Source organism: Ambystoma mexicanum, chromosome 6q (genome assembly GCF_040938575.1).
Source record: "Ambystoma mexicanum isolate Mex_15411 chromosome 6q, UKY_AmexF1_1, whole genome shotgun sequence".
NCBI lineage: Eukaryota > Metazoa > Chordata > Amphibia > Caudata > Ambystomatidae > Ambystoma > Ambystoma mexicanum.
Window position 1 is genome coordinate 819,801,981 of NC_090937.1, and position 17,736 is coordinate 819,819,716.

At 46.3% G+C, this 17,736-nt stretch overlaps 1 protein-coding gene across 13 annotated transcripts in view; it reads left to right on the forward strand.

Moving 5' to 3' along the window:
- RAPGEF2 (Rap guanine nucleotide exchange factor 2) overlaps positions 1 to 17,420 on the forward strand; it is a 1,671,940-nt gene extending 1,654,520 nt beyond the window's left edge. For 11 of the 13 annotated variants that reach the window (XM_069631345.1, XM_069631352.1, XM_069631347.1 and 8 more), the window contains one exon: positions 15,729 to 17,420. In XM_069631345.1, the coding sequence (XP_069487446.1) occupies positions 15,729 to 15,757 (29 nt within the window). In that variant the 3' untranslated portion in view covers positions 15,758 to 17,420. The remainder of the gene's footprint in view (positions 1 to 15,728) is intronic. The other 2 variants (XM_069631346.1, XM_069631353.1) reach the window with 1 other exon arrangement.
- The last annotated feature ends 316 nt before the right edge of the window (positions 17,421 to 17,736 follow it).

Sequence of the window (17,736 nt, forward strand, 5' to 3'; positions counted from 1 at the left end):
CTTCCCTTCCCTTTCCTCTTATGTATGGTGATACATTCATTGGATAACTAGGAACACCTCATCCTTGACGCTCAGCTACACCAAACCCCTGGTAAGATCAACACCCGTATCTGATCATACCTTCCGCTCTCTACGTCATCTGTTCGTTAACCACTTGTTGTTAATGTATTGATTTAGATCTTTGACAGACCCTGGTCATCACCCCACCTCAGAGGTCTCCTAGTCCTTCTCTATAGATGTCAGCCTTATTCTATATTCTTGAATACTTTTCAAGTTACCTGTCCAATCCATTAACAGCTGTTTTCTTTGATCTACGGCTGATGTTGTTGGTAGTGCTTTTTAGCCCTGCTCTTTCAATTGATTAACCGCTCTGTTAGTGATCTATAACTGATGGAGAGATCCATTGATGGGAAGAGCATTAGTCCAGGGAGAAGAGTCCTACCTTCTTGTCTGAGGTTCCTGTGACACACGGTTAGGGGGAGCATCTAACACAGTGATTAAGCTGGTCCAGGTTTATTCTGGTAAGTCGCTGCAGGTCTGTATTGGTGGGTCGCAACAGAGGCCTACAGAGGCCATTACAAGGCTTTTGGTGAAGGTGGCAGATGTCGTCGCTCCCGAGGCAGCACACAGGCCCGAAGCAAGATTGAACCGACCAGGACGTCGGGCCCGACCCATGCACCCCAGTGGCAGGCCGGCTGGCGGGCTTTGTCAGCAAGTAGAAGAAGATCTCCACCGACCGATGGGTTCTGGAGGCTCTCGCAGTTCCAGCAGAAGTGTCTGCGGATACCTCTGGTGGCCCGGCAGGAGCAGCACATCCCTCAGCTCCTCCGGTAGTACGAGCCATGATAATAAAAGGGGCGATAGAGCTGGTTTTAAAGTGACTCCGGGCTCCACAGTCTACTCCAGATACTTCTTGGTAAAGAGGAAGACTGGGGGCTGGAGGCCCATTCTAGATGTGCGGCGTCTCAACAAATACCTCAAGCCCAAAAATGTAGGATGGTCACGTTGCAGCACGTGCTGGGCCAACTGGAGGAAGGAGACTTCTTGACATTGCTGGATCTGGAGGACGCATACTTCCACGTCCCCATTCACGAGAAGCATCAGATTTTCCTGCACTTCATAGTACAGGGAAGGCACTACCAATTCAAGGCCCTCCCTTTCAGACGGAAATCAGCACCCATGTTTTTTTTTCCCAAAGAGCCTGGCACCAGTGGTGGCGCATCTGTGTCTACAGGGGATACACATGTACCCGTACCTCAATGACTGGCTCATCTGGGCCAAGTCAAGGGAACTAGCTGTCGAACACACGGAGAGGACTGTCGGCTGCTGACGGATCTGGGGTTCTCAGTGAACTATCTAGAGTCCTGCTAGATTCCATTGCAGACTGCGCTGTTCCTGGGGACCAGGCACAACACAGTCTCCTGCCTGGCGGCTCCCTCGGAATAGAGGATAGCAGCCCTGCTGGGCAAGGTGAAACTGTTGTTGGCACTGAAGAGCCCGGCAGGGCAGACCAGCAAATCGCTGCTCGGCATGATGTTGTTGTGCATCTACCTGATCCGGCTCTGCAGGTTGCGGATGCGACCCCTTAATGAGTTTCTGGACGCTCTCTGGATCCAGGTGTCCGGAAGCTTCGCAGACAAGATTGCTCTCGACAAGGAGTTCCATCAAGCGATAAGGTGAGGGCGCCAAACGCTCCAACATCGCTGGGGGCACAGGATTTCAGAGCCCCCTGTACCAGAAGACGGTCACCAGGGACGCTTCCCTAGAGGGCTGGGGAAGCTCACACATGACATCTCCACGCCAGAGGCCTGTGGCTGCTGGAGGAGAGGGATCTCCACATCAATATCCCCGAGCTGCGGGCAGTGTTCCGGGCCCTCAAGGCGTTCCTTTCATCTCTCAAGGGCAAAGTGGTGAGGGTCTTCACGGACAAGACCACCACAATGTTCTACATCAGGAAGCAGGGGGGCACCAGATCCCCAGCACTCTCCAGAGAGGCGCAGGACTTGTGGCACTGGGCCATCACCCAAGAGACGTTCCTCATCTCCTTTCACCCGGTGGGAGAGAACACCATCGCCGACTCTTTCAGCAGGGAGCTGCGCTCCTGCCATGAGTGGGAACTTCGAAAGGATCAGGTGGATGCCTCTTCCTCAAGTGGGGCAGACCCCAGATTCGGTCTGTGGGCGACGGTGATGAATTCCAAATGCCCAAAATTTACCAGCAGGTTCCACCAGCCGAGGAGCATAGGGGACACATTTTCCTTCCCGTGGGAAGGCCTGTTCCTGTACGCGTTCCCTCCGTTGCCTCTCCTGCTGCGAGTCATCAATCATCAACTCAAACAGTGCTGATGCAGGATGATCCTCGTCGCCCTGGCGTGGCCGAGGCAGATTTGGTACCCGGACCTTCTCAACCTGTCCACTTCACCTCCAGTCAAGCTGCCAGTGGTTGCGGATCTGCTCACCAGAGGAGGCGACGCAATCTTACATCATGACCCAGGGTCCCTGAACCTGAGGGCTTGGCTTCTGCAGCCTTAGAGTCTGAAGGATACAAGTTGCTGGCAGACTGCAGGGAGGTCCTTGCTAGGGCCAGAGAGTTGTCAACTCTACGGGCACAAGTGGAAGCGTTTTGCTATGTGGTGCAGAGCACAGAAGATCAATTCTCAGAGGGTCACGGCCCTGCAGATTCTTCCGTACTTGCCCTTTGCAAAGGCGGGACTGGCGCACGCCTCTATCAAAGTGCATCTGGTGGCTATCTCCTGCTAAACCAGGTCTTCAGGACAATCTTCTCTTTGGTCCCACCGTCTCGTCAAGGAGTTCCTCAAAGGACTATTTTGATTGTCCCCGCCATGAAGGCGCCTGTCTCGTCATGGAAACCCAATGTGGTGCTGACAAGGCTCATGGGGCTCCCCTTTTAGTCTATGCATCAGACCTCTCTCAAGTTCCTCTCATGGAAAATGGCTTTCCTTGTAGCCATCACCTCTGCCAGAAGGGTGGGTGAGATCCAGGCCCTATCCTGCAAACAGCCATATCTGACTTTTCAGGAAACAACGGTGGTGCTGCGGATGCACCCCTCCTTCATACCGAAGGTTCCATCAGAGTTTCACCTCATCAAGCCTTTGGTGTTGCCTGTGTTCTTTCCGAAAGATCGTTTCCAGCTGAAATGACTTTGCACTTGCTGGATGTTGCTTGTGCTCTGAAGTTCTACGTGGCACGCACGAAGAGTTTTCGGAAGACGTCTCAACTGTTAGTGAACTTTGGTCCTGTGAACAAATGGAAGATCTTGTCCAAGGCTTCCATCTCAAGGTGGCTCTCCGGCTGTATCACACACTGTCATCGGTTGGCAAACCGACGGCTGCCTGGGCGTCGGAGAGCCCATTCCACCAGAGCGATCACTGCGACAACTGCATTCCTCCCTGGTGTGCCCCTGCTGGACATCTGCAGGGCTGATCCACGCACACCTTCACGAGATTCTACTGCGTCGACAGGGATTCCAGAAAGGAGTCAAGGGTCGGCCAAGCGGTGCTACGCAACCTGTTCGCTTGAAGGTGAGCCTGTTCCGGGGATAAGAGTAATTGCTTCTGTTGGGCCTTGCCACCTCCTATGGTTGTGTAATGTTGTACTGCTATGTATTGTTTATTCATGAGCATGTCAATCCATGCCAGACCCCATGCTGGAGAAGGAAGAAGTTACTTACCTGTAACTATTATTCTCCAGCATGGGGCTGCCATGGATTCACATGCAAACCCTCCCTCCTACCCTTCTGCAGCTTTTCTTGGTCATAATTCCACTTTACGTGCTTACCAAATCTGAAGATGGCTGCCAGAGGAGGGACTTGGGGAGAGGGCAGCCGTTGGCTGGGGGCAATAATTTCCAGAGTTCAGTGATTGGTTAAGAGGAGAAATACAGTTTGTAAGTGAAAGTGAAACTATTTTTTCTTTTACCGAGGATTCCCGGCCTGACGACAGGGAATATTCATGAGCATGTGAATCCATGCCAGACTAATGCTGGAGAACAATAGTTAAACGTAAGTAACTTGTTCCTTGTGGGAAAAGGGAGATAACATATCTGACCATTGGGTGCTTCTCCCCCACTCCCTGGGGACACCCTACCCAGGTGATCCTCCCTTGCTTGTCCGCACCCAGGGTTGCGATCCAAAAGCGATGGCCTTTACCTGGCCACCTGAGTTCGGGATTCCCACGGTCTAGGTTATGAAACACCGTCTGGTTTTTCACAACACCAAAATATGTGAGAAGAATATTCACTGAAACAAACACTGATTTACAGTAGGACCATGGTGCTAAGTCCAAATGCTCTCGTCTGTAGTGGTTTTGATCGGGGTCAGCTCTCCCTGCAAAATGTATACAAACTCACTCCCATTTTTTCAGGGTCTGTTGCTTGCTCCTGGGACAGGTCAATTGAGGCATCTGGTAAATACTAGCCACCATGGGCTTTAGTAGCTTGGCTTTCAGATGATAGTTGATTTCTTCCTCGTCTTTCCCAGGTAGCTTGTCAAGCTATCACCAAAGCCTATCGCAAGCTCTTTCCTGGTTTGGATATTTAGTGACCTCACACGGCTCAGTAGCTAAGACCACATAGTTCTTTACCCAATTACCCCTCCTAGCCCAGGTTCACAATAAGCACTCCTATGTTAGTAAGCCTTTATCGATCCAGCTAACTATGCGCTCTCATGGCTTGGCTTCAGGTCAGTCCCTTGTAGCACAGTTTCCTAATGAGCCTCTCTGGCTCAAATCATGAAAGATCTCTTTACTCCTATGTCCCACCCCCTTTCCTCCATATCGTATGGGTCATCCCTGTACTGGAATGGGACCAGAGCCTTTGCACCACAAAAATTGCACTTGGCCTTTTAATTTTGATTTATGCGTGTGTAGGCGCAAGGATATCTGAGTGCGCCAACCTCAGTTCCTTTTTTCGGCGCAGCAGCAATAGGCATCGTCACTGCAGCAGCTTAAGTTTTTAGTTGCTGCTTCAGCATTTCAAGTGCTATTTTTTTTTAATCATTTGATAGTTTGATGGCCTTGAGTTACCTTGGCACATGTTGGGTTTGCTGGTTTTGACAGGTGCAAGCCGTTTGGCACTCCTTTCCCCACATCGGACGCACATTGACTCTGGAGTGTTAGGGCCCGACCATAGGTTGGATGTGTGCACGGCGTGCAATGCGTTGATACCACGATCCTTGAACAGGCTTGCGAGATGGATGGAAAGGTTCACCATATCCCCTCTGGACCATCTAAGGTCATTTGCTCATGGAAAGTCGCAGGAAAAGGTAAATGAAGTGGTGCATTCGAAGGCACCCAGAAGGGGGACTCCTATCCTAGGGGTTTTAAATCTGGGAGGGGGGGTCATAAAGATCCTGGTACCGGTGCTAGGCCTGAGGCTTGCGCAGCTACCAGTGCTTGCACCAAGGGGTCCAGGATCCTACCAGGCCTAGTACTGAGTGGCACAAAAGCTCTGTCAACAAACGATTGTCAGAGAGACCGTTGGGTCTTAAGGCCTTAGGTTGAGGCAGACCGTGCACCATTGCGCAAGACTACCAGCTCCCCAGCGGAGGGCGTCGATCCTACCGGAACAAGTTCTGAGCTCAGGAGAACCGGAACTTGTACCAAGGGCCCAACTAGTCCTGCTCCGAAGAGTGGTACTCCAGGCACAGCTTCCCTGCCAACTCAGATTCAATCGTGCCAAGATCACAAAAAAGCAGCATTGCCAGATTCAGCTCCACCAACTTCTGTCAAGCCCTCTCCTTCAGAGAGGGCTGAAGAGGCAGGAAGGCATTCAGTGGGCAGACCTGCAGCTCTGGCGGTGAGTGAGCCTCTGCTAAGGTCAGGTGGTGACTCCCTTTGGGGCGCTCGTTATGCACGCAGTTGAAAATCATGAGGTATGCAGAACCGGAACAGCTGACCAGGCAGGCCCTGCGCACTCCTGTCACGTCAAAGTATACGCCAAGGCCGAGGGGGCACGTCCTCCAGTGCAGACATCACTGGCGTGCAAAGACATGTTCTTCTTGCTTCCTCATGTTATTGAAGTCACCCCCAAATGTCAGGAATCCTCAAGGGGCTCATTAAGGAAGTCTTGCCACGAGCCTTTCAGCAACCTCTAGGTTTGCCTTCAGCTGCTTATCCACTCCCACTGCCCATACCGCAGCCACCTATTGTTCCTCCACCCCCGCCCTGCCACCACCACCTCCTCCTCCTCCTCACCGTTCAACCATCAGCATGTCCACAGGCTCCAGAACCTCTGCAATTAACAGCGGCGGGGACACTGGGAATAACGATATTGCGCAGGGGCAAGAGGTCCATGGCCAGTTGGCCCCAAGTTCAGAAAGTGGGCAAGAATGGATGATGACGAGGAGGATTCTGACTTTCCCTTGTCGGTCAGGGCCTTTCATGAAAGGTTTCAGGGCTTGGCAGAGTTCTTGGGGGTGCCCATGCCATCTCAGGAACAACCTGAAGCAGGGGTCTTGGCAGAGGTGTTGGCGTTGCATACTTCATCCAGGTCTGGTGTCCCCTTCCAGAAAGCTGTCTTCGAGATTGCCAAGAATTTGTGGGCCAAACTGCGCTCTTGCCAGGCGGTTAGCAAAAATCTCGATGCTCGGTATAGGCAACTGGGCAGTGAAAGGCTGCTGCTTACCTCCCATCCTCTGCCACATTCTGCAGTATTTGCAGAAGCTTCTCACTACTTTAAGCTGGCAGCCATCTCTTCTGGGCAGTCTGCTTCGTAGACCGCAGTGCTACCTAAGGAGGACAAAGCATTGGAGGATTTTGGAAAGAAAGTTTATCTAAACGCAGCTTTGCATCTTCGGATGTAGGAGCGCTGTTCGCAGCAGCAGATCAATGCTTATGGAGAGAGATTGCTGATTTTGTACAAGATCTTTCATTGGAAAGACAGGCAGCATTTAAGTCCAGCCTATATGAAGCCAAAATAGTAGTGCAAGACCTGCTAGAATCACTGCTTGCGCACACCGACTCAGCCAGCAGGGGCATGTGTATCAGCATGGACTGAAGGTGGTCAGCCCGGATGCACGCCACCCGATTTACCTTGGATGTGCAGGATAGGATCTTGGATCTGCCATTCAAGGTTTATTACCTCTTCCATTCCTCGACAGATGAGGAGTTAACCAAAAAGAAAAGCAGCTTGCAGACTGCAAAGTCCTTGGCGTTGCTATCTAAACTGGGTTCTAAGGGCTTCTCACAATCCCAGGTCAGGCAAGACAGCTGTTCCTGCTCATTTGAAGACTACAGGGGCTTCCAGGAGGGGCAGACAAGGCAGCTGGACCACCCCTTGAGCGCACACAGGCGCAAACAGCAGCTTTCTAGCCCGAAGGGTTTCTTTTCTCCCCCCTCATCTTCATCAGCCTCCAATCCAAAGAAGCAGTGGCATTGCTGTCCGGGTCCACAAGTCTCTGGTTGGGGGCAGAGTAGCTCTGCACAAGGAGTAATGGAGTTTTTTCAGATCGCTGTATACCATTGGTTGTTTCAGGGGGTTTTCAACTCCCTGTACCGCTTCCTCCTACTTCCTCCCCCCTTGCCTACAGATGGGGTCACCAGCACTGCTCAGGGAACTGGAGTCCCTGATCCAGTCCTAGGCAGTGGAGAGAGTGCAGGTAACGGAGGCTTGCCACAGATCCTACTCCAAGATCTTTGCTATCCAGAAAAAGATCCTGGCGGGTCTGAGAGTAGTGTTATACCTTATTCCTTCTCAAACAATCCTTTCATTTACAAAAGTTCAAGTTGGTAACACCAGCCCAGATTGCATAGTGTCTCTGTACAGGAGAGTGGCTATGTGCGTGCCTACATATACCGATTTGGAATCCCCATCGGAGCTTCCTTGGCAAGCATTTTCCATACAGGGTTCTTCCCTTTGGATTGAATGTGGTGCCCAGAGTCTTCACAAAGATCATGAATGCAATTGCCAGTGTGTTGAGAGGCAGGGGTCAGCATGTCTTTCCCTACCTCGACAATTGGCTTTTCAGGGAGGATTTGCTGAGAGGCGTCTCAGACTCTTCAGGCGATCTAGGTTTCTCGATCAATGCATCGAAATCAGAGTTTACTCCTACCCAGAGTTTCACTTTCATAGTGTTCCAACGGGGCATAGTGCAAGCGAGGGTGTTAGCCACCCCTAAGAGGATGACGGATATTGGAACGTCACTTGAAGAACGAGAGCACCACTGTATGGTGATACCAGCACCTGTGGGGTCTACTAACAACTTGCATTTTGTCGGTTCCACTAGTGAGCCTCAAGATGTGGAGGATTCAGTTACATCTCGCATCATGTTGGGACCAGGAATCAGGCTCACAGTCTGCCAGGATCTCAATCCTTTTGAGTCTTCGGGAGGATTTGCAATGGTGGATAGAGGAGGCAAACTCCTCCCTTTCCTATCAAGATAACCACAGACTCATCCCATCAGGAGTGGGGAGCGACGTTAGGGGCACTCTCAGCTTGTGGGTTGTGGTCTTGGAAGGACAAGTAGAGGCACATAAACTACCTCGAGTTCAAAGTAATCGTTCTGGCTCTGAAGTCATTTGCTCAAAGCATAAGAGGTTGCTTAGCCCTGGTGTTCAAAAACATCATGAAATCCATGTTCTCCGTGAACAAGCAGGGCGGGGAGACCAAGTCTCCTCTGTTGTGCATCCTAGCCATACAATTGTGAAAGTGGCCAATACAGCAGAATGTGTGGATCAGAGCAGTCCATCTGCCAGGCCAGGACAATTTGGAGACAAACGGACTCAGCCGCCTAGGAAGCGCTGGCCTACGAGTTGGAAATAGCAATGCTGGTGGTGCAGGGTCTGTTGCAGTTGTGGGTGCAGCCCAAGATAGATCTGTTCATGACCAGCAGCAATGCCAAGTGCAACAGGTTCACCTCCAGATAGACTGGCCCAACATGACATACATGTTCCCTCCAACCCCACTCATTCAGAAATTCGTCACCAGCTTCAGACAGGCCAACAATTGCAGGCTGATACTTATTGCTCCGGGGTGGCCTTCCCGGGCATGGTATTCATACCTAGTGAATCTAGTCTGTCAGGGACTTCTCACATTGACGTGGTCCCAGCAGCAGAGGGCGGTGCTGCACCCAAATCCACAGGCTTTAAACCTCGCGGTCCGGGACCAGAGAAATTGACATTGGCACATCCGAGGGTGTCAGATCACAACATAGACATTATCCAAAGTGCGAGGAAACCTCCATGAGAGCACAATAGAAGAGCATGTTGACATGGTTTAGTCACCAGGCCACGCAGAATGAGGTGAGCCCTCTGAGCTGCACTCTAGATAACATACTATCTTTCACAGCATATCTGGCATGTTCAGGCGTAGAGGTGGATACATACAGAACATACGTGGCAGCTATACCAACGTATAAGAACTCGGAGACCATTGTGTTTTCCTCAGTCAACCCAATTGTCAAAAGTCATCTAGATAGGCTGTTCCCTCCAATCAGAAGGCCTCAGTCTGCCTGGGACCTCAATGTAGCATTAGCAGCTCTAGCACACAATCTGTTTGAGCCCACGGCCATGACAGACAAGTTAAGTTAGTGATGCTAAAAACAGAGCTCTTAGTCGCAGTTACCTCGGCGAGGAGAGTTGGCGAAATGCAAGTGTTGGTGGTGTTGGAGCCCTGCACAATGTTTTACAAGGACATGGTGGTGCTGCAAATCCATCCGTCCTTTCTGCCCAAAATAGTCTGAGTTTCATATAAATCAAGAAATAGTGTTACCAGCTTTTCATCCCAATCCAGAGTCACTTGCATGTAAGTTCTACGTTGCCTGAATGTCAGAAGGGCATGAAAGTTTTATCTGGATTGATCTAGACCATTCTGTAAGTCTGATCCGCTGTTTGTTAGTTAGTTTCATGGGAACAGCTTCAGGGTCGCAAATGTCTAAAGCATCATTAGTGTAGTGGAAAGTATTGTGCATTTGAGAGGCTTACGCAGTACAAGGAAAATGGCCAGCAGAGGATATTAGAGCTTACCTAGTTAGGGTAAAAGCAACAGCAGTCACCTTTCAACGCCACGTCCCTTGGGATGTAATTAGCAAAGCGACTTGGGCTAAGCCTTCGGTGTTCTAGCTGCATTACTGTAAGGGTGTCAGCTCGCAGGAAGACAAAGCCCAGGCAGTGCTGAGGAATTTGTTTTCATAGTTCCAGTAAGGTTCCTCATCCCGGTAGCTTATGCTGTGTTGGAATCGCCCATACAGTATGGAGGAAAGGGGATGGGATGTTCGGAGTAAGAACAAGTTACTCACTGTAGTGACTGCTGTATTTCATTTACCTTTCTTCCATATGCCCCTCCCTCCACCCCCCTTAGTAAGATAGTGAAGCTTGTTTAGGGAAGTCGTTCCGGATGAGCGGCTATGGGGACTGAGGTTGGTGCTGTGGGACTGTGGTCAGCGTATGCAGTCATGCCTATCCTCGCGCCTACGTGCACATTTATCAAAATTAAGAGGACGTGCGATTTTTGCAGTGCAAAGGCTCCGGTCCTGTCCCCGTCTGGAAGAAAGGGGACTATGGACTAGGAGTACAGTAGTCACTACAGTGAGTAAGCTGTTCTTTATTTCAGAATCGAAAAAGAGAAACTTCCCTTCTTTTTCCTTGGTGTGGTTGTAGGGCCCCATCTCCAGAGTGTGGGTTATGGACTCCTGGTAGCCTGTCTCTCATTCATTTTATTTTCTCTTACTTTGTCACAAGCTAGCCTTATTTACTTTCTTTAATGCGGTTGCCAATACCACCAGAATCTGGCGTATGACTCTTGGCTAGCCCTTCTCCCATACCTTTTCTATTTTTCTGTTCAGCTTGGGTCTTTGGGCTTTGATCCCACCAGACTTTGGGCACAGACAAACCAGGCTTTCAATTTCACTAGCCCTTGTGTTCTGGCCAAACCCCCAATGCCTGTGTTCATCTGAGTACCCTTTCTAGCCGTAGGCGTTCATGGATTGGCTGGTGCTATATTCTGGTCCTCTCTATCTAGTTCCATAACATTCTTCAGTCCTCCAAACATCTCTGCCTCTAGCCTCTTCATTCTTTTCTCATCTGTTCTCCTCTATCTTGATCTCTTTATCCCACCTCCAACTCCATCCTGTCCTTATGAATCCCTCTTACCTCCTGGTATTGCTCTTTTCCAACTCCATCCTTACCCTGCTCCTTCCTCCTCCCGTAGGCCTCATTTTCTACCCATACATAAATGCTGCTAAGCCATCACCTACCTTCCTCACAATGGCCTGGCACCTGCCCACTTTTTTATATGCTCTGTCAGTAATTGGACCAATGATGGCTTAGTGGAGAAGCCTGGGCTCGATTGTTTGCCCTATATTGGAATTGTGTAGGGGTTCTATGCCTCTGCTTCGACCCATGTGTGACCACGACTATCTTGCATTACTTATTGCCAGCCATGATTCCATTAGGGAATGTGAGTTTTTGCTGCAGTAGAATTGCTTGAAGTAGGATTCATCATTTAAAAAAAAATGTTTTATGGATTTTGCTGAAAATATATTTGGGCTGTGGGTTCAGGCTAATAAATGATGGGGGTTTAAGGAGGGGGGAACTGCGGGGGGATCCACCCACCATTCATATATTGTCGTCAAAATCAACCACTCAAAAAATAAAAATCAATGAAATCTACTTCGACCAAAAAAACTCAATAAGATTATATAGAACCATTCCATTTAACTGGCATTTGTGATGCTAGCTCTCCTCGAACTGCTGACTCTGCTTGTTCGCACTCTTCACCGTTTCCTGCTGAGGCAAGAAACTGGTTAAGTTGCGATTCCAACTGCAGTTCAGATCACAGACAGTACTTGCTTACATTTCCTCTCCCTGATGCTATTCAGTACGATTGTGGTTATGGTTAGCAGACCATGATTGTGAGACCCAACCTTTTATCTCAAAGTTCAACTTTTTCATAGTGTTTGGGAGAATGCAATTGGTTTTTGTGACATGAATGGGAATGAAGACGAGGCCCTGTGGAATCCTCAATACACCTCTGATGACGCATCAAAGAGCCATTGGCTTGCCCTGGGTCCGTCTCACCGCAATTACCGGCCTCAGTATCACAGTGCCCTCCTATTATTAGTCCACCTGTATTATGTTTTATGCAAATAGAGTGTAATATGGGACCCGCCTTGTCTTATTCCAACTCGTATGCAGTTCCTTATGCCAGTACCCAACACGTCAATTATACTTTGAAATTGTGACTATCAGATGGCGTCCTCTCATGTAGTGCAAATAATCCCTGCTCATTCATAAAAGCATAGAAACCTCAAACCCCAAAAATGCATTCTATCAGCACGGAGGGACACGTGGATGCTATAGACTAAATCTTTGGCATCTTCGCTGCGACTTCGTTCAATCCACTTCCTAATTTCAATCTAAAAATCGGCTAGTCCAAACACAAACTTCCAGAATTGTCAGTAGGATGTTTCGGACCAGTTCACTGGTAGTATTAGAAATATTAAATGTATGGTTTTGAACATCACACACACATTGGAGAACATATGGCATACGTTAAAACAATGTCCAATGCTAGTTATGTGCATTGTTTATTTCACGGGTACTAATGATGCCATAGTTAATTGGGATGGGGGGGGATGTATTTGGTGCTGGATATTTGTAGTTTGGCATTGTTTTTGCAGGTATCTAGTAATGGTGTGCAATTGTACCCGTATGTAAGTACTTTGTGGGATACACAAGCTAGGGTTGTACAGTCCTTCCTATCCCGTACCTTAACTTTGGGACCAGATGTGGCACAATGTGTTTACAAACAGGATGGCCACTCATTGCACCAAAACGCCATTGGGCTTGTGTCCCTTTTCTAAGACTTTTTTTTATATTCACATATGTATTTGAATTTTACACAAAACAATTGAAATGCAAATCACTAAATCTTATTTTACACACAGAGATACAGAAGTTTACGTGCATGGTCAAATCAGCTCTGTACAGTCTAGAGAATTACAAACCAATAAAGCTAAACATTTTACAGTTCCTGGAATCTACCCCAGATATCTTCATATAAGTTTCTTTTTTTGTTTCGGCAGAAGCTCGAACCTTTCCATTTTTGACATCTGTTACAGATCTCTCAACCAGTCTGAAACAGATGTAATTTGTTCACTCTTCCAGTACCTTAAAATAATTTTCTTAGCAGATAGCGATGCTCTAAAAAACCAACATCTTTGCAGATATGATAAACCATCTATCAGGTTTTCTTTTCCTAGAATGATACTCGCATAATCATAATCCACATCCAACATTAAGACTCGATTCATTGTCATTGTTACCTCCCTCCAGAAATCCCTCACAGACCCACAATCCCATATCATGTGTTCAAGTGATCCCCCCCCTCCTATGCTTTTATCTCCAACATGCCTCAGACATTAACAATCCCCTCTTAAATAATTTCTGTGGAATCCAAAACACCCAATTCCGGATTTTAATTTGTCTTACTCTTTCTCCTAGATTAAATCAGGTTTAAGATACATTTCTGCAAAATATTTTTCCACCTACCCTCAGACATCTCTGAATTTAATACCTTAGACCATTTCACGTGAAGATTTTCATTGGGAACCCGGAACTGTTAGGAGTTTATACACCTTGGGAGGAGATGTGGCCATTCTTCTTGAACTCGCGTAGCAAATCTATCCAATCTTTGCTCACTTCCGGGATTTTATTTCCAACGGCTTTCCTTATTGTCCTATATTCTCCATATGTTACATTTTCAAGGTTCTTTTCAATTTTCATCTTTTCAAAATAAATCCATTTCCCACCCTCAAATAGGTCACCTAACCACTGAATGCCACTCAAAAACCAATTGAACCAAAACCATGTTTTTCCCTCCAGTTTAATTTCCGGATTTAACCAGAGTGAACAGTTTTTCGAACAGGAAACATTGTCATTAGTAACTTACATAAGACCTTTCCAGCATGCCCTTAGAAACGTTGTTGGTTCGCTTGACTTACACCCTTGTACATCTTCTGAAGAAATTAATGCTCGAAGAAATTAATGCTCTCAGAGTCGGTGGAGTCCATCTACTGGTTTCAGCTTGAGTTCAAACATCCAGAGAGTTTTCAATAAATGAAACCCTGAGCTGTGTTAACTATAGTAATTCTACATGTGTACGCAGTGTGTACCAGCTCTCTTATGGGACCTAGAAGCCAGTAGATCTATGTTCTTTTGTTAAAATCCCCCTATTTACTACTTTAAAGACACACATTCCGAGTTTTAATACATGATGCCTTGCTCCATCTTTATTGTTAATCATCCTGACCACTTTGTGGCACTGGATTCTAAATGTGGTTGACATTATGAAATGAGTTTTGAGTGAAACAAAGATATGTAGATGTGTTTCATTGTAAAGTATCCCTAGCGTTGTGAATTTGGTCTGTCTGCTGTGTGGCCTTCTCAGGCAGTAAAAGGGTTACCTTGTCGGGGTCTAAATAGTGTTTCTCATTGGGGAATCTCCTGACTAATGCTTTATGTGGAGAGTGGCTGCTGACTGCATACAGTTCTTACTTGGGGCTTCATCCTTTGCCCGGAGAGTGGTGGCATAATGTACAACGTGAAGCAGTCAAGATGATTATGATCAAAAACAAAAAGAAAATAAAACAATACAGACATTTGTAAATGATAAAAACCAGAACCACCAAATAGTTATGAAAACAGTGTTCAAAACCATAACATATATAAACATAACTGATGCCCTTGGGAATTTCACAACTGACTTTGCAAATGTTAGTCGAAATAACTAGGTTTTAAAAACCTTCCTAGTGGTGAGAACATCTTTCAAAGTTGCTTATTTGACCTGTATCGCGAGATCATGTGAGTTGGGTCATCTTATTTTTAAAGTGTGCGGATTTCTGCAAAAGGGGCCATTATGAGTTGGGGGACCAGTAAAAGCCAGCGGCATGTAGAAGACATCAATTTCTGTCGACTGTTCATTATGGGTTCATGAGTTATTTACTCCATGGTTGAAATTGAATCACACTTCAAAACTTTGCACTCCAAACAAAAGCACCTCTCATTAAACCTCTAAGACAAAAATATTTAATAAACCCCCTAAAGACGTGACAATGTAGACCTCTCATCTGCCCACCTTCTCACCGTCTTGATGCATAATGCACAGTTGGGTCGTTACTGATCCTTCAGGGCTTTTTTGTTAATGGGACCGCAATGTATCCACCCCCATGGTGCCATGTGCAGTTCAATACCACAAAAATAAAAATGCATTATTTTTTTTAATTTAAACTAAATAAGGCAATGAGGTTTTTTTCATAAATATTCCACATGTCAGGCATAACTTTGCAGCCCTAGTGACATCAAACTTACAATCTATGGGGGGCCCTTCAGGATGCTGCATGTTGTAAGGGCAGTTATCCCATGCATGATTCCCATAAGACATATAAGGCATGCTTCAAACTGCATGATAAAGGCTCCAAGTATAAGTTTTGATTGGAATGCTCCACCACTCCTTGTAGTTCAATGTGTTTACATTGGAAAAGATAACATTTTATTTTATAGTACAGTTCTAATATATTGATAGATTCAATGTAGTAGTCCATTTTATTTTCAAAGAGCCAGACTTTTTTCTATCATGATACCTGTTTTGCTATTCATTATCCCCCAAAAGTACCATCCATGGCTTCATTCCTTTGTATGTGAATACTTTACTGATGAATGTGCTGAACATTTAGTGATATTTTTCCCTTTTTTCCCTTTCCTTCTTATCTTTCAGTAGAAGATGAGCAAGTCTCTGCCGTCTAAGGATTAGGGCGTTCCCAGATCCAGACTGAGCCACCTTTAAAAGGACAGCACAAGAAGATGACCTCTCTCCAGAGCCTAGGAGTGCTGGGCATCACGTCAAAGGGCGGTGGACCGGTTTGCCTCCTTCCCTGCCTTAAAGCAGCATGGGACTTCTTCTCTCCCTCTTCTCCCTCGCATGTGAAATACTGTGAAGAAATCACCTCGGCACTTTTTAAACTGTGTTGCTTGAAATGCACAGTAGTCTCCCAGCTCCCACTGTCGCTGTCTGCCACCTCACACACTATCATTCCAAATTCCAAGATCTTCACATCAAGACGGTTCATCCTGGCTGCTGCAATTCTTGATGGTTTTTTTAAATCTTTTAGATTTTAATCGCAGTGTTAGCTCTGTCTCATTGATCAAATAAGATGGGCTAGCAGTCAAATCTACGTTTGGCATTTTAATCTTTGCAGAATGCATTGAAATAATTTGAGTACACTGTGTGTGTTGGTTGGTTTGTTTACAATGCCTATTTCTGCTTCATTTGAATCCTTTGTTTTCAGAGAGCAGAACTGTTACATCTGAAGACTTACAGTATTATTTCACACAATTAAGTTATGATTTTTTTTTTACCTATAGAACGTGCTTTTTTTTTTAAAAAGAGGAAATTTAACTGGATAGTATTGCAGTGAAGGCAGCTTTGGGGTTTTACAGCAAACGTGAGCTGCCCATTCTGACCTAATCATGATGTCCCCTGTAAAGACTTGGCATTATCCACAGGAGTGAACAGCCCTTTCTAAGTGATGACAAATACAGTGGCAAAATAGACCAGCCTTTGCAGTGCAGGATCTTCTTGAGAGCAGTGGGTCTGTTCATGGCTTTATGGGACACTGCGTGTGTGGAGAAGGCTGACTAGTAGCAAGGACTTGCTCACAGCTGCTATTACCATTTAACTGAAAAGACTCCTCTTCCTAGTCTCTATTTTTGTGTTGTCTTTCCACAGACTCCGGAAACGTGAAGGCTGCCAATCCGAGTAGTACTCAAATGTGAGGAACTTCTGGTCTTGGATTTTTTTTCCATTGAACTCAGCTGATCATATTGATCAGTAGATACAAGTATATATAGTTTCGACTTTAAAAAGTTTTAAAAATGAGAAAAAATACTAATTGCAGTGTTTTTTTCACTGTATGAAATGTCAGTGCTTTATTTAATTACTCTCTATCCTGTAATCATGGCTTTTGACTACCTTGCTTCTATATCACATTGTCTATTATGCATTTGTAATTTTTACATGTAATATGCATTATTTGCCAGCTTTATTATCTAGGCTATGGCCCTCATGTGCATATAGACAAGACAGAAACCTAGCTCTTATCACGCGTTGCAGAAATGTTATATACGCATTACGTAATTGTAGAACATAGGACTGCTAATCTCAGTTCGCTCTGTGATGTCAAGTGCAGAATGTACAATTAACTGGTGATTTCCTCATACTTTTGATACTACTTGTACCTGTATGTCTTTTAGAAAGACATTGGTGGAGTCTGTATCCCTTTTGTATTTTTAATACAATAATTGTACATATTGGTTATATTTTTGTTGAAAATGGTAGAAATGTACTATGTTTATGCTTCTACAGCCAGTTTGTACAGAGCTGGAAAATAAATAAATATAATAAAACACACTGGTGCCTAAATGGATTTTTGTAGATGAATCCGTTCACGCGTCACAATATTAGAATGGCATACCAAATCAACATGTTTCTCTAAATGTATTCAGGTCACGTCCTTTGCATGGTTCACTGTAACTTGAACAGTCAAGGACCACTTTTCATTATCTACAAATTCAACCGCTACAACCCAGATACAAAACCTGTTAAATATTTTAACTTTCGAAGACAAGATTTCTGATTAAACCTAGTGGAAATTTGAACAAACCTCGAACCAGTGTGTAAGTTGTTCACTGTCCATGTTATCTCTCATATCTTGGCAAAGCCCCTA